General features: G+C 41.3%; 1 protein-coding gene across 1 annotated transcript in view; it reads left to right on the forward strand.

The window, feature by feature from the left end:
- The window catches only part of cttnbp2nla (CTTNBP2 N-terminal like a), a 36,876-nt gene that overhangs the window by 5,925 nt on the left and 3,652 nt on the right, over positions 1–27,299 (forward strand). The window contains exons 2-5 of the mRNA XM_072452587.1: positions 572–676; positions 24,347–24,595; positions 25,296–25,403; positions 26,355–26,543. Of these exons, the coding sequence (XP_072308688.1) occupies positions 572–676; positions 24,347–24,595; positions 25,296–25,403; positions 26,355–26,543 (651 nt within the window). The remainder of the gene's footprint in view (positions 1–571; positions 677–24,346; positions 24,596–25,295; positions 25,404–26,354; positions 26,544–27,299) is intronic.

The following is a 27,299-nucleotide window of genomic DNA, read 5'->3' on the forward strand; positions in this document are numbered from 1 at the left end:
TTATCCACGCCACGAGGAAATATGATAAAAAAAAATTGCTGAAAAAAATCATCCATACCACCTTTAATAATAGAAACGGGTTCATTAACTTCCTGTTCAAAACAGCAGACCTGATAAGCCCCGCCTCCTCCTCACTATGGCAGTTAAGTGTAGCAAGCAGCAGATTTTAATTCACATATTTTATTTTTGAAAAGTGGCTAGGAAACATTTTAAACCCCACTTGGGAGTCTTCATTTTTCAAAAAAGTCACAATTAAGTACAGGAAGGTGGGCGGAGATAGGGGGTAGGTGAAAACAGGAATTTTCTGCAGGACAATACAGGATTACTCAAACATGCAGAAATCAATCAAAATACAACTTTGAGTAAACTAATGATGAGGAAACACTGTTGTAACAAAGTTTAAAGCTCATTAAAGTTGATATCGCATAATATGTTCCCTTTAAAACGCTATATTAGTAAAAGAAAACTAAAAACAGCCTTACCTACAGCCATCTATGGAAACATGACTGCACTAAAGACCTTCAGGGAATTTTAGAGACAAAGTATTATCATATTATACGTTCTTTTCCAGTCCAAACTAAACATGGAGCGACTGAGCAAGCCGGAGCTGCTGATGCTGTTCAGTGTCCTGGAGGGAGAGCTGGAGGCCCGGGATCTGGTCATCGAAGCCCTCAAGGTAACCATCACCTGAGCCGTGATTATAACTTACGGCCCTTTCCGGAGCAGACAAAATGAAAGCTCTCGGTGTTAGTTAGAGTCAAAGAGCAGCTGTGGTCTGGTCTGTCTTATGCCATTTCCAAACCCCAGGCAGGTGTCAGGTGTCCAGAGCAGGGAAGCATGTCAGAGTTGACGGCCAACACATTTAAGTAAACCTTCAAGTGTTGTGGGGAAAGGCGTGAAAAACCACAGGCAGGCCTCCAGGGCAGCTTCTGAAGGGAAAATTAATTATTGTTCGACTTGGCTATGAAAGGTTTTAACAAGTGTGTAAATATTCCTGGGAGGAGAGCCCGTAATTAGATGCACATTTTGGTCTGGGCTCTCAACGCTCACTTTGTCATTTGTTGTTTTCATCTTATAACAAGATAATAGGTATTTCTAAAACATCTTATGAATGTTTCTGGAATACTTAATTGTGTTTATGCTGTATAGTGTCCCCTTAGAATGATATGGTTCAATGTGTGTTCAGGGTCGTTTTAGGTTTGAAAGTGACCACTTGTATAGCAACAATTAAAGAGGGATACATTTATTATAATGTGGGAATAAATGGTGGAGGGTTTTTATTGAAATGTCATTAGTGGTCTTTTTGGGAAGCGGTAATTTGCAAATCGAACCATATCATTATTAAAATGCATTATTCATTATCTACAAAAATGTCAAAAACAAGCATTTATGTTCCAGTGGTCGACATATTCTAATCGGTCAACTATTTAAGAGAATACTCTACACATTTCAAGACATATTAAAAACATTTTGACCTATTATTAATTTGACTTTAACAAAATTCTTAATGATTAAGCTGTATGTAATAACACTATTAGGCTATCAAAAACACTTATAGCCTAATAGTGTTATGATTATTATTAGTCGTATTAATGTTGGACTTTTCCATATTATCAGTTTATAATATTCCAGATTTAATCCAGAAAAACTCTCAGAAACAGCCATTTGATTCCGAGACTGTTTTACTTGGGCAAAACGTATTAAAATGTCAATCACGTGTTGAAAGATCTTGTGAGATTCCGTTTGTTTGCACTTGGCTTGGACAAAAAAAGGTTAAATGCTGGTGACTTCCAAAGAACAGTGCTAGAATGACAGCAAAAATATGAAGTCAAAGAAATCTAATGTTCCCAGGCCAAAATTGTGAGCTGAATTGTACAATTTATTTATTACATTATGTCTGAATCTCGTCCCAGCCGCATTATCCAACAGGCCGCAGGCACCATCCAAGAGGCTTTCTTTCAAAATCCTTTTGCCTTCAGTTTCAATCTCGTCAGCTCCAACTGTGACTATTTTCATGACATTGAAAACCAACTTAGTTTGTTGAAGTGTATTCCTCTATAGATGAGACTCAATGGATTGTTGGACGTTATCTAAGAGAGAAATCAGAAAGACAAAGCAGAAATAATATGTGTTGAATGTTTTTACACAAAAGCTTCATTATGCTTCATCCAGCTCTTGAGTTGTAAATGTTTCATAAATTCCTGCGTCTAAACATTTTATCTATCGCTATTGCAGAAGAAACAGTAGCCTATTTTGCGTCGCTATAGCTGCTTTTCCATCAGCCCTGGTCCTCCAGACTAGTTTATGTAGGAGCGTCTCGGGACACTTACGTTAATGGCGGGTTGCGTTTCCATGGCGAGGGCCTGGCTCACTGGGGTTTGCTACGTGAGCAAACATAACCAATGTTTTCTAACAACAATGATGTCTAAATCATATATGAATTGTTCTTCATCTTCACGAGGCTGATCTTGGCGTTGCCCCAAAAGACGTGTAGTAATTCCATGTTTGTTGTTGGGTTTATTTCACTTCTCTGCACCTGTACGCCTCTTCATGCGATAGTGGTAGAGGCGTTATGCACTGGAAATAGAATATGTTGGGTCTTGACGTGAACAACTGCGCGAGTGCCGTGCCTTAAACAAGAAACAGCTAATGCCAACATGCACTAGCTTCATTTTGCTAAGTCTATCGGCGCAACAAATAAAGTTATCATCGCTGGAGATACGGCGGTTTGTCTCCAGATCAAGTCAGCGTTTAGTGAAGAATGATTATTTTCAGTCTGATATCTGTTTTGCTTGTACCTCACGCGATGCCCTTGGGAACCCTCAAACGGGGCAGTACGGATCGCTTTTGGGCATTGGAAACGTCCCGTACGTTACACTTTGGGGTAAAAACTGGTTGGGCACGTGAGGTTGGTCCATTCTGCTTCGCGTTGCTGTCTGAAAAAGCTGTGCTCGAACCCTACTTCTCCTTTCACGGTTTGGAAATCAGATACAGTGAACCCTCGTTTATCGCGGGGGTTACGTTCCAAGAAGAACCCGCGGGAGTCGAAATCCGCGAAGTAGAAACCTTTATTTTGTTTTACAGTTATTATACAATGAAATACTCCATAAAACATTGAAGCTCACACGCGCCGCTCTCACCGGCCTCGCAAACTTCAATTTGGCAAGCGGTTTTACGTACGTGTACATATTAATCCATAACGTTATTGACACACAGGTAGAGAAGACACGGAGAGACTGTTTAGCCAATCAGAATGCAGAACACAATGCATGATGAAAATCCGCGAAGCAGCGAAACCGCGAAAAGTGAACCGCGATATAGCGAGGGATCACTGTACTACAAAAGTGAGCAGCTTGGAGTAGATGTTCGCTCTACAAGTTATCTAAACTCAAGTATTAGTATCAGTGTCAGAACTGCACAAGATGGTTCCGTGCATCTTTACCAAATACAGCGTGTTATATGGTCAAAGCGGACTAAATGTGTGCTTTCGTCGCCTCCTAAAGTCCGTCTACATCTCGAACTGAGCCACTGGCGAGTGTCTCCAGCTGAACGTTGCAGTGTTGTGTCTAGAACGCATTCCTTCTTCTCTCCCGGGATATGACCATCTAAGACCCGAGGAGTTACAGCACGCCGGGCGCCTGATGACTCAATGGGAGCCGGAGCAGAGCGAACAAATAAACATTGGCCTTAAGTGGAGCTGTGGGCAGGGTGCGTGTGCGTCGCTAATGCCTCCCCAGCTCGCACAGCCTCGCGCTTAACTCTTTCGGGGCCTGGGTCACCGATGATAAGTGTGTCAAACATCTGGCTTTGCTCCTAAAATAAACCCAAAGGGAAATTGCTGAATGGAAAGTTGAAGTGTCGGAACTTAAATAAAAAGTCGTTTGTCATCGCAGCAGAAGTGATTGGTGACATCGCTCGAAATGGTCGTGAACTACTTTTGCGTAGTAACAATTTTGTGAACACTCAGACCCAGACCTGCGTTTTCAAGCTGATCAGTTTATTATTCTTTTTTCTTTTCTTTTTTAGCTCATCCTGGCTTGAGGGTTTGAGTCACAGCTTTGAGGGAAAATATATATATATATATTAAACATTCAATTGCTTCTGATGACCAGAAATCAGCACAATTCTTTATCAAGACTAATAAGTTGACTCTTTTTTATTTTTTAGAAATCTGTAAAATGGTTGATGTGAGTGGTTTTACATAAGTTGTTTTTATGCAATCATTTTACGTGATATTTTCCCCTGCACTTTTGCTTAAAGGTTGAATGGACGATTTTTTTGGCATAAATCTGAGTCTTATTTCCTCGTGGCGTGGATAAATCATTTGTCCTGCCACGTATCAATCATAAAACGCACCTACCGCTCACCTGCAGCCTCGTGCGGCTCATCCCACGTTTCCGCGTGTCTAAGTGCATGGATCTATCATAATATAGTTCCCTCAGTGTACGGGAAAAAATGAAGACGGAGAAAGACAGTTCGAGCTGATGCAGAAGTGGACAGAAATCTACGGGAGACGAGCGCTGCGATGCGCTCCGTTGCGCTAATAAACAAACGCACGTGTGTGTTGTATCGGTCCGCACGGGGGAGTGCGCATGCGCACTTCCACCGAAAAATCGTCCATTGCGCCTTTAAGTAAGAAAATTCCACCTCTGCACTAGCCTTGTCTTGACCATTTTTCCAGTATTTTGTTGTGTAACCATGTATATTGTACTGAACTGCATTATCCTATTGAGTTTTGTCCCATCCATTCTGTTGGTTTCCTTTAAAGTAGCTAAATTACTTTTATTTTTTAACCTTTACATTGTGTATGTATCAATATAGAGAAAGGAAGCTTGGTGAAATATTATGGCTAGGTCTCTGTGAATTAAGTTTTGAGTTGGAAAAAGAAAATCATGATAGAAACACACCCAAAAACTCCTTGTGTGCCGTAAAGGAATTTACCAAAGAAGAATGTGCTCCTTCTCACACTGATAGTTATCTTCTACAGCACATATGCCTGTAATTTTAGTCCCAGAAGTAAGAGTCATAGTGCTTCTGCTTAAACTGGACTAAACTGATGAGTCACAAACCACAGGGCCAGGTGAGCAATGGTTACTTAGACCACAGTCACCATGGCGATGACAACTGATATTTTCCACTCAACAGTTTCTCTCACACTGTATGGGAAATCTGTGTCTGATTGTATATAACCTTGTCATGCATGTAATGATAAATATACTTTTTTTTCCTTCCCGGCCTTGGACGTCCTATTACTTTAGTGTACAGCAGTTTAAATAAAATGTACAGGCGTAAAAAGGGGCGAACTAGTGATTAAAACTTGAATTATTATCTGATCCCCGTCCATCATCATTATTCAGTGTTCCTCCATGTAATGCGGCTCCGTATAGTCATATTAGGGGTCTTGGCCTGGCGTGTCGAGTCCTAACAGACGTTGACAGAGCGTTAGCACAGAAATGTAAACAGATTATTCAGCTGATGGTAAAACACAGCTGGCGGCACTAGCATCAGAGGAGCATGTTACCGTTAGCGTCTTATTCATGCAATTGTGTGCTGTTGGACCATCGTCATCTTCTCCGTGTCTTCTTATCTGTATTTGGCACAATGTATATCCTTAAGTCTGTGCTTGCTCTTGGAGTTGTTGAACAGTGCGGGATATTGCAGCTCTTCTACATTATAATGAATGGGCTGTTTTAAGTAACTGAGATGTTCTAACCTTCCATTAGTGGGCATTCTTTGCTCAAACACCACTTTTCATTACACACTCCTTCTTCCGGTTGTATTATTTAACCTGTTACCAGCCACCTATTTCGCCCTGTGCACAATGGTTGGACAGACCCAAATGGCATTGCTTATTTATTAAAAGAGGATCTTACAGCCCACATGCAAGTGTGATGCATCATTAGAAAGCTTAGGCCTTCTAGTTTCTGCAGATGTGCACATGAACACTGTCAGGGCTTCAGAACTTACACTACAGAGGCCCAAACATAAACAAAACATTCTTATTTTAGTCTCGCCTGAATATTGTCAATTTGTAATGATCATGAGCAAGACATACTTCATTGTGTGCTTATGCTGTTCACTGCACATGCTGTTTATCTTGTTGACAGCAACTGTGTACAGTTTCAGATCTCTGGGAACAGGCATTTTGGTGCTGTTGACCTTTTTGTATCAAAAAGTATATTCGAAACAAGTGATCCAAATATGTGCCAACTGTGCCAAACTGTTTTATTATAATTTTAGCTCCTCTATGATCATAAAACATACATTTTGATGTTTTGTAGGCCACTAATACCCATTGTAACTGCTAAAAACAATGTATGTGAAAATGTGTAAATATGAGTTTACCCATGAATTTCCCATATAAAGGTGGAAAAAAAAAATTAAATTAATAATATTTTTATTTTATTTTTGTATTGGTATAATAATACATACATCTAACAAAATGCGCTTCCAAAAGTATAAATAAAATCAGAAAATGTGATGCGTAAAATCTAGTCGCCTCCTGCCGAAAAATCTAGGCTCTAACTGCTTTACGCATCTGAATAGAGACGATTCTGTGTGTCCCAGCCAGCATTCGAAAGCTATACTCATTGGCTAGAATAATATGTCAATCAAAGTCTTCTACGTCACCGTTAACTTGCGCTATGTGGATGTCAATAGAGGAACCATGTGCATCGGAAGTGGCGCATTTTTTTTTGCGGCGGCTGTAAAAAAATTGTGGATGGTCTCATTCTGTAGCTAACAGTCTGAAGAGAAGATCGATGCCAAACACCATCTTATAAGTCAAACAGGTCATTTGTTATGGACGGAGAAATGCGCCGAACGAGCCTTCATCCCGAATATTTTCCCTGAAGAAAACTTTGTTTACTTGACAATATCTCGAAATCAGAAAACTTCAGGAAGAATACAAGTGGATATTGTTGTTCAATGATGTACAGAATTAAAGCCGTTTCGTCCTTCATAAACAGCAAACAGGTAGGACATGCGTTTGTAAAAGTTGAGACTTTCTCACAAACTATTGGCAATTGCTTATTGGGGCATATTATTCAATCAATCAATAATATATTTGTTTTGTTGAGAAAATAACCTTTAAAATGATGTATAACTTGCTGGTATTGACCACGAAAATAAAAGTGATGATGTAAGAGAACTTTTCTAATTTGGAAACTGGTGGATGGTGACAGTTTTTTTTAACATGAGCTGCGGAGAAAACAAGTTATATTCTAAAAAGCCGTGGAATCGGTGCATTGTTGACTATTTTACACAAATCGAACTACTTTATAGCATATCTCAGCGGCGAGACTTTTCCCTCGTTCTCCATTTAAATCAACGGAGTTTCCGCTGGACCTGAAGTGCCATTAAAACGGAAAAGGCACTTACGTTGGAAAAGAGGGAAAAGTGGGCGAGAATAGGGTGAATAGGTCCCCACCACGTCATGTTGAGTGAGTGTATCTCTACGTGGGTCCTAGGGCAAGACATAGGTCACTGTACTTTAACAGATGCATACATAGGAGCTGTGAAAAGGCTTTTAGCACCTTTGTCTACATTCATTGTACCCCCAGCGCTGTATTCAACAGTAATTACAGCATGGGTTACTATCACACAACCCCATCCTTTGTCAAAATACAAGATTCTCTGAGGTTAATGATGTGCCCTGCTCTAACTACACCACAACACTATGAAAGGCATCCCAACTATCTGCCACATTTTTCCCTCCTGTGAGTCACTGTGCAGCTGCACTCTTCTCCCTGACGCTGTGGCTTTGAAAAGGAAGTGCACTTTCTGGCAACCCCTCTGTTTGGCTCCAAACGACTAGCACAGATCCAGAGGGCCCTTTTTTGCATTTGGGATAAGAACACAAGGCTTTTAAGTTGAAAGGGACTTAAATATAGAAACAAGTCTGTAATTTAGGCTAGTTTACCTTATGTGGGATTTTACAAGGGGGAACGGCGGAGAGAGAAACTCAAACTAAGTTAACATTATTGACACCTCTCGATATAGTGGCTATGTATTTGTGACGACAACATTGTGATGCCACAGCTGCCCTGGGGCAAGGCTCATCAGCCTGTCCAACCAACACCAATCACTCTCACAACGCAATCATACTAGGCCAGGTGGGTGTCTGTGACACAGCAGCAGTATCACGAGCCACAGCTGCCCCACTATGGCAGCATAATCCCAGAGATCTTCCATCCCAGTACTAACCAGGCCCAGTCTGACGGGTTTGGGCATCCCCATGGAGGTATACATATTAGGGCTGTAGATCCTTAGACATTTAGCCGATTAACAAGTTGCTGGTGTCTTGGTCAACCAACCAACAAATCCTCTATTCAACCTTTAAGGCCCAATCCTTCAACTTTATCCTTAACAGTGTACTTTTACTCTCAAGTAGGGCTGGGCGATATGGTAAGGTCATATTGTGATTAACTTTTAGTTTAATGCAGCTCTATGTGCAAAAAAAACAAATCTAAATATACAAATATTGTATTTCAAATTGTTAATTGCTATGACAACGGTCCTCATTACTCCTCATTCCCATGGATTGGTCAGCCACTGTCATGCTCGGAGTGGCTTTAACCATTCATCATTGTGACATGTGAACAGATAGCTTTAGTCAGCTCTTAAAGTCTGTTTGAATAAAACATAAGTTGTGATAAAATAACAAATAACTGTCATGCAGAAAGTCAAATCTTAATTTTATCCTCTGGCATACAGCGATTTAGAGAGATTCCCATCCTGAGTAGCTTATCTATTTTTCAGCACCTTAAGCATCTTAAAATGCCCAATTGTCATCATAATTCTCCAGCCCACAGCATTAACCACCTGAAAAAGTACAAGCATGTGTCTGAAGTAGATAAACTTAAAGTGAACCCGTGTAGAGTTCTTGGCACACATGGAGCCCCCAAAGGCAAAACACCAATAACTCAGGCCAAAAGACAAAAACCTGTGTTATGGACATAGTCTGTGCTACGTGTTTACCATTCACGCTTTGTGCATGCACAGTGTGATGTAATGAAAGAGATTTAGCCAGATTTAGAGTTTAAGAAAAGAGATTTGTTTCCTGTAATCCTGTCTTTTTCAAATGTCTATAGATGCGGAGGCAAAAAGAGCGCCTTTGTGTTGGAGAAGCAAATGGAGGAGGCTGAAAAGAGGATTGACAGACTGACACTGTCCCAAAAAATAGGCCCAATTATCCTGCCATAGAAATGTATTGAAACTGCAAGAGGCTGAGGAGAGATTTACTGCACTGACAACAAACCGGGAATCTGTGGAATGAGGAGGAGCTTCAAACACATTTAGATGTGAGGAGTATTGCCTCTGAATGGGCTTCATTATGGCTTTATTATAGTAAGTGGAAGTCGAGGTGCTGTAACTGTTGCTATTTCAAGTTCAACAAATAAAAAAATGAAAACTGGAGTTAGGCAGCAGACTTTTTAAATCATGTTTCTAATATTGTCAATTTACACCAATGTTGATGATTGGTGTCTCCTTATAACCAGCTACATCTATTCTATACAATTATTCTTAATTTACTAATATAATTTCAGGCATTAAAAATAGTTAATGACTGAATAGCCAAAATAAACATTTTCTATTCGTTCATTCAAAGTGTTTCTTGTGTATTTGATTTATCATTGTCCATTAACATTTAACAGTAGTATTTATTCAGATGGATACATACTATAGTCTAGTATATGACAGACAGCTTTATTAAATAAAACTTTATGAAAATAGACATCGGAGCTCTTGAAAACAAAGTGTCATGTTTGAAAGTGTGAATTAATGTGAATTTATATTTCGATTATTTTAGTCATTGTCAATTTTCACAAAATAGTGTACAATTGAGACATTGGGACCAGGCCTGGCTGATATTTACAAAAAATATCTGGATAATAATATTGAGACATTGCATCAGGAATGTGCTCAAATGTGCCTGTAACGATAAAGGTCTCAAGGTTTTTTTTTGTTTTCTCTCTTTGTTTTAGATTATTTTTAAATGAATTTTAGTTTGCAAAGCTCCAAAACAACAATATAAATGTTTGAATGTGTGGCCCGGCTCTAGTCAGGACACGGTTTATTGTTTGAGTGTGTATGTCTCTGTTGGACTGCAGTGTGAGTGAGTGGATGGGCACGTTGTATGTTTCTGTGGTGATGTTTGATCTCACTCACGCCCCTGCTCCCCACAGACCACATCAAAAACTGTATAAGAGCCAGATCTACGCCCTCCTCACTCTTAGCCTCAGGATGAAAATGATAAAGTCTGTCATTTACCGTCAGACCCATTTGAAGGTTTCATCAGCTTTTCAATCATTTATGATTCAGTAGATACGTCTCAGTTATAATATGCTGTACCACAGACCCGGCCCTGCTTTCATCAACCTTACAGAAGTAGTCAGATTAACTTTATTCATGCAAAACCTTTTTTCTTCCAGAAGACAGACAACAGGCTGGAGGAAAATTGTAATTATAATCAGTACTATAGGCCTGTAAGTACAGTAGACCTGAAAATATAGATGCTAAACTATAATATAGAAACTAATTTATGTTATTGACACAAAAAACTATAACAATACAATATTGTTAAAAAATAAACAATAAACAAATAGCAGAATGAAACTGTTAAAGGTCCCATATCATGCAAAATCAACTTTTCAGAGCTTTTGACCTTTTTACAGTGCTATTGGTACCTCATATGTGCCCAAAGTGGTTTTTGACTGATTCCTCCAGTCTTTAGCTAGAGAACAGTCTCTATCCTTCCCCTTGGATGAGCAGACAGACAGGGCCTACTCACCAGGATGAGTCACCCTGGTGAGTGCCGCAGCACGCTTCCCTGTTTCAGCCCATCCTCCAGGAAGCACTCTGTACCTGTAACACGCATCTATTTACCCATATGTCACTTTCTTGTATGAAGTAGTTATTAGAAATGCAGATGATATGATGTTTTGCATATATCATTCGCATGTGTTGAGGATATCGGTCACCCGCCCCTCCCCCTGCACAGCTGCATGCTCCCTCTTCCACAGCTGGACAATGCCCTGCATCTGTTCCTCTTCGCTTATCTGCCCCGGACCATCAGCTCCCCACTTCGCCTGGACTCACCCATCCCCCTAGCACACGGTCCCCCTGCCAACCACTGACTGTCACAGCAGCACAGGTGAGGAGTGAGCTGAAGAGGATTAAAGTGAGGAAGGCAGCAGGACCTGACGGCATCAGCCCCAGGCTCCTTAAGTCCTGCGCAGATGAACTGTGTGGAGTTATGGAGCATGTCTTCAACATGAGCCTGAAGCTGAGGGTGGTACCACAGGTCTGGAAGACCTCCTGTCTGGTACCTGTGCCTAAGACACCGCGCCCCAAAGACCTCAACAGCTTCAGGCCAGTGGCTCTCACATCCCACCTGATGAAGACACTGGAGCGGCTGGTCCTGGACCACCTCCGCTCCACTGTGAGCTCAGCCATGGACCCGCTGCAGTTTGCATACCGGCCTGACATCGGAGTGGAGGACGCCGTCATCTCCCTGCTGCACCGCTCTCTCTCTCACCTGGAAAAGCCTGGCAGCTCTGTGAGGATTCTGTTCTTCGATCTTTCCAGCGCCTTCAACACCATCCAGCCGCTGCTCCTGAGGGACAAGCTGGAGACGGCTGGTGTGGAGTATGACCTGGCAGAGTGGATCCTGGACTACCTCACAGACCGACCCCAGTTTGTGAAAGCCCGGGACTGTGTGTCTGACACTCGGACCTGCAGTGTGGGGGCGCCCCAGGGCACTGTCCTCGCGCCCTTTCTCTTCACCCTTTACACTGCAGACTTCAGACACGACACGGACAGCTGTGTCCTGCAGAATTTCTCTGATGACTCTGCCATCATCGGACTCATCACGGACGACGATGACGCGGAGTACAGAGGACTGGCGCAGGACTTTGTGGACTGGTGTCAGCGGAACCACCTCCTCATCAACGCGGGGAAGACCAAGGAGATGGTGGTGGACTTCCGCAGACGCCACCCCACTGCCCCCTCACCAGTGAACATCCAGGGACGGGACATTGAGAGAGTGGACTCATACAAGTACCTGGGTGTTCATCTGAACCACAAACTGGACTGGACTCATAACACAGACGCACTGTACAGGAAGAGCCAGAGTCGGCTCTACCTCCTGAGGAGACTCAGGTCTTTTGGAGTGACAGGGCCACTCCTGAAGACCTTCTACGACTCTGTGGTGGCATCAGCCCTCCTGTACGGTGTGGCCTGCTGGAGCAGCAGCATCACAGAGAGGGAGAGGAAGAGGCTGGACAGAGTCATCAAGAAGTCCAGCTCCGTCCTGGGCTGTGCTCTGGACTCGGTGCAGGAGGTGGGGGACAGGAGGGTCCTGGCTAGATTCACATATATGCTGGACCATGAGTGTCACCCCCTGCAGGACACTCTGTCCGCTCTAGAGAGCAGCTTCAGTGAGAGACTGATCCACCCTCGCTGTGTGAAGGAAAGGTTTCGCAGGTCTTTCCTTCTGCTGCTGTCAGACTTTATAACAAACACTGTTAGTACTGAACACTCGCAATACTGACCTAACCATGTGCAATTCCGTCATATGTGCAATTACTGTGAAATTCATGTGCAATCTATGTGCTGTCGTGACACATATTCATGTGCAATTACTGTCGTGATCACATGCAATGGTATTTATGTATTTATTTATTTATTTGTCTATGGGAGTTTTTTATTTATTTATAGGAGATCTTCTACTGAAAGTGTTTTTCAGACTTCCTATAAGTGATCTGTTCTTCTGTATCTACCTCTGTATCTACCTGCGTTGCACCAATGAAATTTCCCCATGTGGGACAATAAAGGAATATCTTATCTTATCTTATATGCATCATTTAATATTGAGTTTATCATTTATAGTAAATATTACAACAAAAACACAGCGTTCTCGCTGAGGGGTTTTAGCATGGCGGCCGCGACTGTGACCCGCCATGCTCAAAATATGCCTCCAGGTATTACGCTCGCTTGCACGGCGCACACACGGCACTTGCGCACATGGCACGGCGCAAACACACGCGCACACACACGGCGCACGCATGGCGCACACACACACATGCACACACAGGGCACACACACGCGTGCACACATGGCGCACACACAGGGCACACACACACGGCGCACACACGGCGCACGCAGGGCACACGCACGTACGCATGGCGCACACACAGGGCACACACACGGCGCACACACGGCGCACGCAGGGCGCACACACGCGCGTACGCATGGCGAACACACAGGGCACACACACGCGCGCACACACGGTGCACGCAGGGCACACACACAGACGTGCACACACAGGGCCAGGGCCGGCCCAAGCCTTCAGGGGGCCCTAAGCGAAAACATTTTTGGGGGCCCCTCACCACGTCATTAGAATCAGTTTTATTGCCATTGTCAGTGATCAATTCACATATGGGAACTTTCTTCAACGCAAACAAAGCGCACCAAAACTCCAGGGCATCCGTTTGACAGTTAGTTTATTCTCAACACCTCACAAGCTCAAATATTGCTAACTTAAATCCCACAATGCAATTTGGTATTCCGCTGACATCACCTCTACTCCCTGTACAAATAACACACGTCCCAGATATGTTTTTGGGCGTATTTGTGGGCATTAAGGGTCTACAGCCACATTAGCACATTAGTTTAAATTAATGAACAGGGGGGGGGGGGGTCTGGGGGCCCTCCCCCAGAGATTTTCAGACCTTTTTTGGGTCTTCTGGTGCATTTTAATGTGGTCCAGCCGGCTAAAGTAAGAGTAAAATGTTGAGGTTGTAATGCTATAAAATGATGATGTGATGAAACTGTGCCAGGAGAAAATGACTAAAGCCAGTTATTAATACATTAGTGTTAGTATCCTGCTTCCGAAGAGTGCACACGCTTTTTTGCTCGCTCCGCTTGCTATCGCTGCTTTCCTTATTTATTTTGCTTTTTAATCAGTTTTTGTCTTCCAAACATTTTTGCTTTAGACTTTTTCAAGTAAACCAAGGATTTTAAGAACATTTTTCCAGTTTTAACGACATATCAGACGCCAGCGAAATGTCCGGGAGAAGAAGGAGGAAAGACTGTGAACGGTGTCGGAAATATCAACAAGAAATTAATGAGCTGAAAACACGGATATTTGTTTTGGAATCTGAAAAAGTTCTTCACGATACCATTCCTGTGTCAACCGACGGTAAGAAGAGCACACTTTTTACAAGAAAAACTGCTACTTTCAACCTAAACCGCAGTGACTCTGTGTCGTTTCCAAAACTGTCTAAAAACCAGAAAGACCAGGCTGTTTCTTGGAACAAACTTGGAGCAAAGCCTAAACGATACAAAGATAACGTGAAGTCACCTAAAATACAGCTCACCAACAGATTTTTACCACTTTCAGAGATGGAATTAAATGAAAAAAGGAAAGATGACGTGGCCAAAATACAGCAAGGAGGAACTGTGCCACAAGCCAAGGTCACGCAGATTGTTTTAGTTGGGGATGGCGCGATAAGTCACGTGACGCATGAAAAGATAAACACACATTCTTTTCCAAGCGCCACTGTTTCTGAGATAACGTCACTCCTTCCAAATATTATGGCTAAGCATGGAGGAGCTAAACAGCTGATTGTGCACGTGGGTGCAGTGGACATGCGGCGGGAACAGACTGAAGTTTTGAAAAGAGACTTCTTGAAGTTATTCGACGTGCTTGATAAAATGGAAATCTAAACATTCATAAGTGGACCTCTTCCAAACATCGACAGGAGGATAAACAAGTTTAGCCGGCGTCTTCAGCTGAACACATGGCTGTCCAAAGAGTGTTCCCCGAGAGGACTACACTATATTGAGAACTTCTATCTATTCTGGAAAAGAGAGGACCTGTTTAAGAGAAATGGCCCCCACCTATGCAGAGGTGGAGTGAGGGTGCTGACAGAGAACCTGCTCCATGCTCTGAGGCATTGGACTGGGCCTGGACAGGGTCCTGAGCAGATAGTTAGAGAAGAGAGGAATGAGAGAAGAATTCCTGCTCCATCAGCCAGAGACCGAGCCAATGTTTCAACATCAAAAGCACCACAACCTCAGCCTCCACCAAAGGATTCATCAGCAGCTGCTCCACCACCACCAGCAAAGGATTCAGCTCCAGCTGCTCCACATTCACCTCCACCGCCTCCAGCAAAGGAACAATCTTCAAAGGCCTTGGACCCATCTGTGACAAGCCCAACAACATCCCTGTCATCGCCCCTGCCTTCACACCAGCCCTGGGTTCCCCCTGCAACATCTACTCCCACTAAAGATTCATCATTCTCCTTCTCATCTCCACTCTCACCCATGGGCCTTCCCAGCCATTTTGAAAGTCTGATCAAATCAGGCATTAAGATGGCTCCACTCACGCCCAATATAGCAAGGGCTATGTCAGTACCGACTACACCAACAAAAGCCCCACCACCCATCCCCCCTCGCCTCTCACCTGGTCTCAAACTCTCCTTGGCTACAAAAGCCCCACCACACATCCAACCTCGCCTTTCACCTGGTATCTCCCATAGCTAGGATGCACTGGGTCTCAGCGTTGCCGGGACTTATTGTCACATTAAAAATCAAACCAACCCGGGGCCCTATGTAAAAAGAGCCCCCCCTAGTGCTATTTCTGTAGTCACATCATCACAGAGATGGAAAAACAAAATGCGAGTCAGGCCCAATCTGAGAAATGTGATTCATATTCCCTGTGAAAAGATAAAGCCCAGTCTCACTAAAACTAGTCTGAAACTTGCTGTGCTAAATGTCAGATCCTTATGTAACAAATCTCTCTTAATTAATAATTTTATTTCTTCTTATAATCTTGATTTTGTGTTTTTAACTGAAACATGGCTTGACAAAAACACAGGAAATGTAGTTCTGATAGAATCTGCTCCACCCAACTTTAAGTTTGAATCTGAAACACGAGAAAACAAAAAAGGGGGTGGAGTCTGTGCTGTCTTTAGAGATGAAATAATTACCCGCAGGTTGTCTTTTGGGGTGTTTTCATCATTTGAGTATGTATCCTTTAAAATGGAGCTAAAACGGTCTCCATCCGTTCTCTTCATTGTTTTATACAAGCCTCCCCAGCACTGCCAAAGTTTTATTGATGATTTCACTGAGATGCTTTCAGTCATATGCACAGACTTTGATGGTTTGGTCATTACAGGTGATTTCAATGTGCATGTTGATAATATTTGTGACAGAAACGCTAAAGAGCTTGATGCTGTCCTTGAAACCTTCAGTCTTACTCAGCATGTGAGAGGCCCCACCCACAGCAAAGGACACACTCTAGATCTCATAATTACAAAGGGGGTAAATATTTCAAATGTTAATGTGATCGATGTTGCTCTGTCTGATCATTTCTGTGTCTTCTTTGACCCGTCTGTCTTTCCCAAACCACCGGCTGATCCGGTGGTTCGGAGGAGACACATCAATTATGGCACAGGTGCACTGTTTATGGAAATGATAAACTTTGAAAATGTCTTATGTTCTAATGTAAATGATTTGTTGAACTCTGTTACATCTAGTGTTTTGAATGTTCTGGACACCATCGCCCCTATAAAGGCTAAAATGGTTAAAAATAAGCAGAAGGCGCCGTGGAGAAATGATGATTCGGTCAGGGCACAGAAAAGGGAGTGCCGCAGGGCCGAACGGAAATGGCGCAAGTCAAAGCTCCAGGTTCAAAAAGAGATTTACAAAGAGAAGCTGAACATGTACAACCTAATCTTATGTAGAACTAGGGAAAGATATTTTTCTGAAATAATTGGAAGCTGCAGTAACAACTCGCGTGTCCTGTTTGCCACAGTAAACAGATTAACAAACCCTCCAGCTCAGCTGCCGTTAGAACTCATTTCCACATCCAAGTGTAATGAGTTTGCATTATTCTTTAATGACAAAGTTCAGGGCATTAAAAATGCTATAAATCCCACAATGCAAAAAATTACCCTAAAACCACCAAGACACTTAGAGCTAACTCACTTTGCACCAGTAACTGACAAAACTGTCCATGAGATCATCACCAGTCTGAGTTCATCTACATGCTGCCTTGATGTGTTACCCACCAAATTTCTAAAGTCTGTGCTGAACAGTTTGTTAGCACCATTCACTCACATAGTTAACATGTCGCTTCAATCTGGAACATTCCCAATGTCTTTGAAAACTGCGGTCATAAAGCCTCTCCTAAAGAAGAGCAGTCTTGATGCCGCAGTACTGAGTCATTACCGGCCCATCTCTAATCTGCCATTTTGGGGCAAAGTCCTTGAAAAGGTTGTTTACCAACAGCTCACAGATTTCCTCTTAATAAACAACTCATTTGATGTTTTTCAGTCAGGTTTTAGACCTCATCACAGCACTGAGACTGCTCTTGTCAAGGTGACAAATGACATCCGCCTGAACACTGACACGGGCAAAGCCTCAGTCTTAATTCTGTTAGATCTGAGTGCTGCTTTTGACACTGTCGATCATGGGATCCTCTTACAGAGACTAGAGGACTGGGTGGGCATCACTGGCACTGCCCTAAACTGGTTAAGGTCCTATCTGGAAGACAGGAAGTACTTTGTTGAAATTGGTAGCTGTGTCTCAGACCACATGACCCTGACCTGTGGAGTGCCCCAAGGGTCAGTCCTGGGTCCCCTTCTGTTCAACCTCTACATGCTGCCGTTGGGTCAGTTGATACGCAGTGAAAATGTGTCCTATCACAATTATGCAGACGACACTCAGATCTATGTTTCACTATCGGCAGGTGACTATGGACCAGTGGATTCACTCTGTCACTGCATCCAACAGATCAGTTTGTGGATGCAAAACAACTTTCTCCAGCTGAACTCAGACAAGACTGAAATAATCGTTTTTGGCCCACAGAAACAAAGAGAAAGTGTTAGCGGTCACCTCCAGAGTCTCGCTCTAAAACCTACAAACCAAATTAGAAATCTGGGGGTAATAATGGACTCAGACTTGAACTTTAATAGCCACGTCAAATCAATAACATCAGCAGCTTTTTACCATCTAAAAAACATTGCCAAAATCAAAAATATAGTGTCAAAACCAGATTTAGAGAGACTTATCCATGCGTTTGTCTCCAGTAGATTAGACTACTGTAACGGCCTGCTCACTGGCCTCTCCAAACGAGCTGTAAAACAGCTGCAGTACATCCAGAACGCTGCTGCTCGGGTCCTGACTAGAACCAGGAAGTATGAGCACATTAGTCCTGTTCTCAGGTCTCTGCACTGGCTCCTGTGGCTCAGAGAATAGACTTTAAAGCAGCTCTGCTTGTGTACAAGTCTCTCCATGGCCTAGCACCAAAGTACATCTTGGTTAGTGCCATATGAACCATCTCGGACTCTGAGGACCTCAGGGACCGGCCTCCTGCTGGTGCCAGAGTCAGGACTAAACATGGACCGGCCTCCTGCTGGTGCCAGAGTCAGGACTAAACATGGACCGGCCTCTTGCTGGTGCCCAGAGTCAGGACAAAACATGGGGAATCTGCGTTTCAGTTTTATGCAGCTAAAATCTGGAACAGTCTTCCTGAAGATGTGAGACAGGCTTCTACTCTGACAATGTTCAAATCTAAGCTAAAAACAGTTTTGTTTAGCTGCGCATACGACTGAAAGGATTTTTTTCTTGCACTCTTCTCTTTTGTTTGTGATTTTATTAGTTTAGACAATCAGTTGGATTGATAATTTTTAATTTAATTTAGTTAATTTTATTGTATTTCTGTAATTTCTTTGTGATTTGAATGCATTTTTCCTGCTGTGTGAAGCACTTTGAATTGCCTTGTGTATGAAATATGCTCTACAAATAAACTTGCCTTGCCTTAATTACTCAATACAATATTGGCTATGAAAAATAATTATGGTCAAATTGATTCATTTTAACTGAAAATGTAAAAGTAATAGTTATCCTTACTAATTTATCTTACTGCTCCCAACTGTTCCTTCTTGCCAAAGTGACAAAACAAGTTATATTAAATTAAACAAATGGCATAAGCGTTGCTTGATTAACAATTAACACTGATAAAACAGTGCAAACATATTATTCCCAGAGAATGACCAGAACTAGAAGTGAAGGTCCAAATCTAGCTATAGTGAAGAGACTGCGTTTCTGCAACTTTGCCACTTTTATATAAAAATATATAGTATTATTCTAACAGACGTAATTATAATATGTCTGGTTATTTTTCACTATCAATTTATTATAATTTATAACAAATAGTATAATGATGCTTTTTAAATAAATGTAAATGTTTTATTGCTCTATTAAAAGTGAATTACAATATAAATGTTTGTTCTGATCTGAACATCACACACTGGACATGAAACAATGCTGCGATGTGATTGGCTGATGGACCTTACATGCATAAACCTTTACATTCCTCTTATTGCACTTTAAGAAGTCAAAGTAAAACAGACATCACGAGTCACGATTGATCTCACACATGGTGATGTGAGAGAGAGGGACGCAAACTCAAACCTGCTCATCTCTGACTGAGGCGGCACAGGGGCCCGGGACAGGGGCCCGGGACAGGGGCCCGGGACAGGGGCCGCACACTGTTCACTCCAAAGTCTCACGTCAGAGGTTCTGGACGAGACGGCGCTCGTCCGGACCGGATCTCCGCCTCTTAGTGACCGGGGCATAGACGCCCCTCACCGGCCTCACCTGCAGCTAACACTACTGGGCTGGTGTCAATGTTAAGCTCATTATCTTTCATTCAGACACATTATTGTGCGCGGTGCAGAGCTCTCGTCGCCTCCAGCCTGAGCGAACTAACGTGACAGACTCGTGTTGTTTCAAACAGCAGCATTAACCGTCTCTTTGTAAGAGAAGTTCAATACCTGGAGAGTGTTGTTGAGTTTGCAGTTTCTTTACATCGTCAAGAAGTTTCTTCTTTCGTTTTTCGGCATCGGGGGGATATATTCCTCTGGACATGATGACCACGCAGGGACCACGTTCTGTTGTGTTTATGTTTTGCTCTCGAGCTCCTCGCGCACAATGAAGTTGCCCAATCAGCGCAGGTTTGGTGTCTTGGTTGCCAGATTGTCATTACAAATAAATGCGGTTTGTGCGTTATATGTTACCGCTGTGTGCGCTGCCAACAATGAAAACAGCTGATGAAAAATGAAATAAACCAAAAAAAGATAATATTTCAACCCTTTTGTGAGTAGTATTACAGACATTTCCCATTTGTCTGATAATTAAACCTTAACAAATACAGACATTTTAACACATTTCTGTTGAATTAACATACTATTGTTTAAATAGCATTATCGGGGTAACCACAATATATCCTGACCCCCAGCTATCATTTATTGACTGAAATGTTGATAAAGTAACAAACTACAAGCGTTTTGTCACTTAGTTTTCTTCTTATAGCACTCGATTTGTTCACTACAGGAAACGAATGCTGAAGCAAAATGTACACAAACATAAATGTGAATAACATTTCAACATCAGTCATTAATTTGTCCTTAAAATGTATGTTATTTTTATGTCCAATCTTCCTTTTGTGTGCAGTCTGTGTGCAGTTTGTGTGCAGTTTGTGTGCAGTTTGTGTGCAGTTTGTGTGCAGTTTGTGTGCAGTTTGTGTGCTGTTTGTGTGCAGTCTGTGTGCAGTTTGTGTGCAGTTTGTGTGCAGTCTGTGTGCAGTCTGTGTGCAGTCTGTGTGCAGTTTGTGTGCAGTCTGTGTGCAGTTTGTGTGCAGTCTGTGTGCTGTTTGTGTGCAGTCTGTGTGCAGTTTGTGTGCAGTTTGTGTGCAGTTTGTGTGCAGTTTGTGTGCAGTTTGTGTGCAGTCTGTGTGCTGTTTGTGTGCAGTCTGTGTGCAGTTTGTGTGCAGTCTGTGTGCAGTTTGTGTGCAGTCAGTGTGCAGTTTGTGTGCAGTCTGTGTGCAGTTTGTGTGCAGTCAGTGTGCAGTCTGTGTGCAGTTTGTGTGCAGTTTGTGTGCAGTCTGTGTGCAGTTTGTGTGCAGTCTGTGTGCAGTCTGTGTGCAGTTTGTGTGCAGTCTGTGTGCAGTCTGTGTGCAGTTTGTGTGCAGTCTGTGTGCAGTTTGAGTGCAGTTTGTGTGCAGTCTGTGTGCAGTCTGTGTGCAGTTTGTGTGCAGTCTGTGTGCAGTCTGTGTGCTGTTTGTGTGCAGTTTGTGTGCAGTCTGTGTGCAGTCTGTGTGCAGTTTGTGTGCAGTCTGTGTGCAGTCTGTGTGCAGTCTGTGTGCAGTTTGTGTGCAGTCTGTGTGCAGTTTGTGTGCAGTTTGTGTGCAGTCTGTGTGCAGTTTGTGTGCAGTCTGTGTGCAGTCTGTGTGCAGTTTGTGTGCAGTTTGTGTGCAGTCTGTGTGCAGTTTGTGTGCTGTTTGTGTGCTGTTTGAGTGCAGTTTGTGTGCAGTCTGTGTGCAGTTTGTGTGCAGTCTGTGTGCAGTTTGTGTGCAGTTTGTGTGCAGTTTGTGTGCTGTTTGAGTGCAGTTTGTGTGCAGTCTGTGTGCAGTCTGTGTGCAGTCTGTGTGCAGTTTGTGTGCAGTTTGTGTGCAGTTTGTGTGCAGTCTGTGTGCAGTTTGTGTGCAGTCTGTGTGCAGTTTGTGTGCAGTCTGTGTGCAGTTTGTGTGCAGTTGTATGAATCCACTCCTGAGCAGCACTTATAACTTGTTGAGTACGAGCCCTGTGCCACACTCGCCCTGACTGAAGACACTGCGCTCTCTAATCTCTTGATCCGCTTTTGTTGCACCTAAAACACGCACTCGCTCCCTCCCTCTACTTCTGCCTCTCCTCGTTCTTCATCTCTTTGAATTATTCTTCACAAAGGGCTTTTCAATCCTGCTTTTTCTCTTCCTCCCGACAAAGCCATGAACAACCTTTTATCTCTTGTACTGACAAATCACAATTTTCATTTTTACGTATTTTTTTTCTACAAACATGTATCTGTGTGTAACTCAATTTGTGTAAAGATCAACGTTATTTAATACAAAGAATAGCGTAATGTATTCATCCAAATCTGATCTCAAAATATGTTGCAATTGTATCAAAACCTAAGACTGGTATAATTTAAGCAATATCATTTTTTCAAACAAAATAGTTTTTAATCATGTCTAAAACCTGTAGTTTATAGCTCAACAAACATGTTTTAAACTGCTAGAGATTTGTGGATTAGTTTAGCAATTCAAATTTCAGTCTTTTCTTTGGGCTGTGCAGTGATTCAACTTTATAATAATTTCAGCTATTGCTCTCGGCAAATACAAAAATGTTCTAATCAAAAACACTATTATCTTGTTCAGAATAATACTTATACACTTCAAAACCCGGCGCAAATCTGATGCATTCTACAGGTTTTTTTTTCTACAAGGTATAAAATATATTAGGTCAATAGTTTCTCTACAGGTAAATGTTGACAGTGTAGAAGATAAAATAAGATATTAATCAATACCAAAAGTAGTATTGAAACTAGATTCTCATTTGAGCAAGTTTGGATACTGAAAAAAGTCCCATAAACTGGACAAAATGTGACATTTCCCAATCATAACTAGTATAAGACCACACGCTAACGAAAAGCAAGTACGCGTCACTTTATATCACACAATAATCGATATTCCAATCAAATAAATACATCGCAACAGAAAGTTCTTCATCCGACAGAAATGTACTGGTTTTTTGAAGGTAAACTATTAAAAATTCAGATTTCCACTAAGAATGTTCCTATTTTTTGTCCTGTTTTGGTCTTAGTTTAGTCAGTGGTGGTTTATTAAAGCACAATTAAACTGAACAAAAAGTATATTAAGATATCGCAATACAAAAGATGGTCATCCAAAATTATATTTTTCTCCTTTCGTGCAGATTTATTATTCTATGTAGAAAAAAGTATGTTTTTTATTATCTTTGCATGTATCAAAAAATTGCAATTCGATATTTTTCCTATATTGCTCTGCAGTTGTCTAAACTCTGATTTGATACAATTGGATCTCAAAACGTTGGGTGCCAAGGGATACCGGGGATTATCCCAGTGGGCCGAGCTGTCTTTCTTTCATTTATCTAATTAAAGGAGTGTTTTTTTGCCTACAAAGTACTTGGTTACATGCTAACTGTGTACTAACAAAAATAGGTGTTTATCATGAAATTGCAACAAAAATCTGTATAAATCAATATTTGGCTGAATCCAGTTGACATTATATCGTAGTGTATCATACAACTATGTCCAACTGGATCTATACAATGAATCTCCTATAAAACCCACCAAAGCTCATGCATTTTCTCTTTCTCTTTTGTTTTTCCCCTGTAATGAATTGGCCTCCCAGGTGTAAGTGTCACAGTTGGCCACTCCACCTTCATATCCCAGGCCACTTTAACCCCCCCAGTCCCCAGTATTTTCTCAATCTTTCTGTCTCGCCTTTGAACCCTCTTCTCTGTTGTCAGCGGTTGAAGACAGTGAGCAGATCTGTCCAGTCCCAGTTGAAAGCAGCTGTTTGGCTGAGCACAGACGGACTCTTTCCGTTTGTTATAAATCTGCTTTGGTGCGTTTCCTCTTCCTTTTTTCTATTCCTTATTCTCAGCTCGTCTGCATTTTGGGACTTTTGAACAGAAGTGACGTTGATTTATTTACATGAACGCTTATAGACTTGTACTTTTTAAAATGAGGTTATGTTTTAAGCTTCATAGCGTCATTTGTCTCAGAATTGTATACAGTACGTGTGGAATTTTTGAAAACTAACTTTGATTTTATTTGGTGGGATGCTGTAAATAGAAATGATAGTTTTCACCAGCAAGAAGCAGTTAATGAAGAAAAATGAGTCGACAGGAAATGGAGCATTTAGAATGATCAAACATAATGATGACGCTAACAGTGAGTCATCATTTTATTTATAATTAAAAAAGGAGAAGATAAGGAGGGAAATTAAATATAATTGTCTTGACTGCGTTTTGGTCAAATGAGTCTAACTTGTCTTGTAATATCAACCAGAGAAGAACTCTGGACTGTTCAAAAGTGTGAGCGAGTCGTGCGTGTATTGGAGCCTTTTTAATTGTCTTATTCCCTGACTATTACTTTTACCACAATTGTTTTAACATATTTTCTCATATTCATGTGTTGAATTAAACATAATCTGGCCACCAAAGTATATGCAATTTGTAATCGATGTATGGGTTTCAAAATGATGAAATTCTGTTGCCGTAGCAATTAATCATTCAAAACAGATTATTATATATTTTAATGGAAAAAAAGTCCCCAAACAAAACTATTCAGGGGTTTTGTGTGTTTAGTTATTGTACGTGAATAAATGTATTTTTGCCTTATTACCTTTGATTACTATAGTCACTCGATAGTTTCAGATAAATAAATATTTCTTGTTTTGTTCTTGTTCTAGGCCCAAAGAAAGGACCTTTTTGTCCAGGAGCGCTACGGCAGGTACAACCTCAGCGACCCGTTCCTTGCGCTGCAGCGGGACAGTGAGGCAGTGGGGGGTCAGAAGGAGCAGAAGGAGCAGAAGGAGCAGGGCTACTCCTCCTCCACCTCCAACCCTCTGGTGGTGCTCAAGCTGGTGGTGAGCCACTGCAGAAGGATGCAAGAGAAGATGCTGTCCCAGCTGGCAGCGGCCGAGAGCAGGCACAGGAGGGTGAGCACAGTAACTTTAAACTTGAGCTGTATAAAAGTGTACCAAGAAAAACGCTTTATATTTAATCAAACTTTCTGAAAGCAAAAGTAATGTTCATGTGATTGTGAACAGCCACATACACTACTATGGTTACATAATCACCTCGATTCACCAAATAATCATGACATTCCCTATACATACATTATTGTTTTGATGCCACCATTTTTTTTAGGACACTAGAATGTAAAAACATTCAACTCAAAGTATGTTTAATATGTCGTCTCAAACTGTTCTGATAAAGACCAAGAACATTTTCACATTATTCAGGAAAGATCCAATTTTGTCCTATTTATGTGATTTATTATTATATAATTTTTTTTTGCATTGATTCTTGGTAAAATAAATTTCTCGTTTTGGTCCAGTTTGATCTATTAGTATAGACAAAATGTAACTATTCTTTTTTGTTATTTCTTATGTGCAACATGTGATCGATTTTATAGTTGAAGCATTTTCTTAAATGTGTATTCATATTCTTCTGTCATTTCCATTGTTTACGTTTATTGGACACAAATTAGTGAGTCCAATCTACCTCTGTATCTACCTGCGTTGCACCAATGAAATTTCCCCATGTGGGACAATAAAGGAATACTTATCTTATCTTATCTTAATTTACCTCCTGGTGCAGCTTGACTGAACTGTCTCCCCCTTGTGTCCGTTCTAGGTCATTGCAGATCTGGAGGAGGAGAAGAGGAGGCACGCTGAGGACACTGCCGAGGGGGACGACGTCACCTACATTTTAGAAAAAGAACGAGAGCGTTTACAGCAGCAGGTGAAAATGCACAAATTGATTCAATGCAAAAATATATAAGAAAATCCACAAAACAGTGTCCATAAACTTGTTGAATTAGCCCGGTGGAACAAATAAGTTTTATATATATATTTTTTGTTTCTGTTTGGGCATCTTGCTGTATCACCGTCTGCAACACGACAGTACAAAACTGAATTGTGATCTGACCTTGGTACTTTTCTTTTGAACACAACTCATGCCTGAAAAACTGCTACATGGAATTTTAACCAATCACGGTGAAGTGTCCCTAGGCCTGTTGTGCTAACACGTTTAGAAGTGTGATATACTACTGGAGAAAATATAGACAATCAGTGATAATATCGAAACACGTTTACACAAAAACTATTCACAATGTACAATATTGTCAAAAAAAAAACATGAACTGCAATAAATAAAGCAGAACACTTAGTAGTTGAAACATGTACCTTATTTCCCGGACTATAAGTCGCACCAGGCAAAAAATGCATAATAGAGAAGAAAAAACATATATAAGTTGCACTGGAGTATGAAATGTGGTTGCAAGTGTGAAAATAACAAATAATATCACATATAAGTCGCTCCGGAGTATAAGTATATAAGTATAAATATAAGTATAAGTCGCACACCGGCCAAAACAATGAAAAAAGGTGTGACTTATAGTCCGGAAAATACGGTAGTTAATTTCTAGTTGTGTGTTGTTTTTTTGTTTTTTTTATGAATTCAAAGAAAAATAACCTACAATGAATGCGATTAGGAAAAGATTAGTGTTCCATCTATCATTTATTGAAATATAAGTTGATATAGTAATGTAAAGCTACTTAGACTTGAAGATGTGATATTATGTTTTGTGATGACCATTTGGGCCAATTAAATCCACATTTAGTTCACGAGCCATTCATTTGAACGTTCTTGACACCGTTTGACTGTCTCTGCGCTTGTGCGTGTCCCGTGCAGCTGGACTTCGAGCGCTGCCAGGTGAGGAGGCTGGAGAAGGAGCAGAGGCGCCTCACGGAGCAGCTGGAGGAGGAGCGGGCGCAGCACAAGCAGCTCTCGTGTGCCCTGGCCAAAGAGTGCAAGTGGGCCAGCGCCAGAGCTCTGGAGGAGGGCCACAGGCTGTCCCAGACCAGCCGCAAACTGGACAAGGTACTGCACGGACGGACTCACCCCACTCATAGAAGAACTCTTATAAACAAAAAACAAAACTCCTCTCATATCTTAATAGGGAATGGAGGGAGAAGAAATTAAAATAGATAAATTAAATAAAAAGATAAAATAAAATAAAGTAAATAATAATAATAATAAAGTAAAGTAAAAAAAAGCTAGCATAAGACTAAATAATACTAATACTAATGGTAAGTAAACACTCTCATTTACAACACTCTTATTTACATCACTTATGCACTTATTTACCACACAGTCTTCATGATGTCAGCGATTCGTTTTAGTCTTAATCATTAACATCATTATTTTTAGTTGTAAAGTGTGTTGTTCAGTAGTTATTTAAATTCTAGATCATTTTGCTTGAAGAAGTATCATGCAAAATAAGTCGAGGAAATCTATTGTATATTTAGCTGCCCAAAAGTACATTTTAAATTATATTATTCTCTTTTCTTGGTTAATTTATATTTATTTAGTTTTATTTATTTATTTGTTTTGTTGACTAGGGATGGATGATAAAACATACTGACTGTAACACAGCAGCAGGCGCATGCATCATAGTGCTTATAGGCTTTAAATAAGATAATACATCTCTGAGTCGTTTTTTGGACACTACCTTACTTTTAAATATGTTTATTGAAGTAACAGTACTCATACTTTAGTAAAGGTTTTGGTTACTCTTTCCAATGTTTCCCAAAGTGACAAATCTTTATGTTAACATTGCCCATATTAAATGATTTA

The sequence above is a fragment of the Eucyclogobius newberryi genome, unplaced genomic scaffold (genome assembly GCF_026437365.1).
Source record: "Eucyclogobius newberryi isolate DKJ021-1_F unplaced genomic scaffold, fEucNew1.0.hap1 SCAF_19, whole genome shotgun sequence".
Lineage (NCBI taxonomy): Eukaryota > Metazoa > Chordata > Actinopteri > Gobiiformes > Gobiidae > Eucyclogobius > Eucyclogobius newberryi.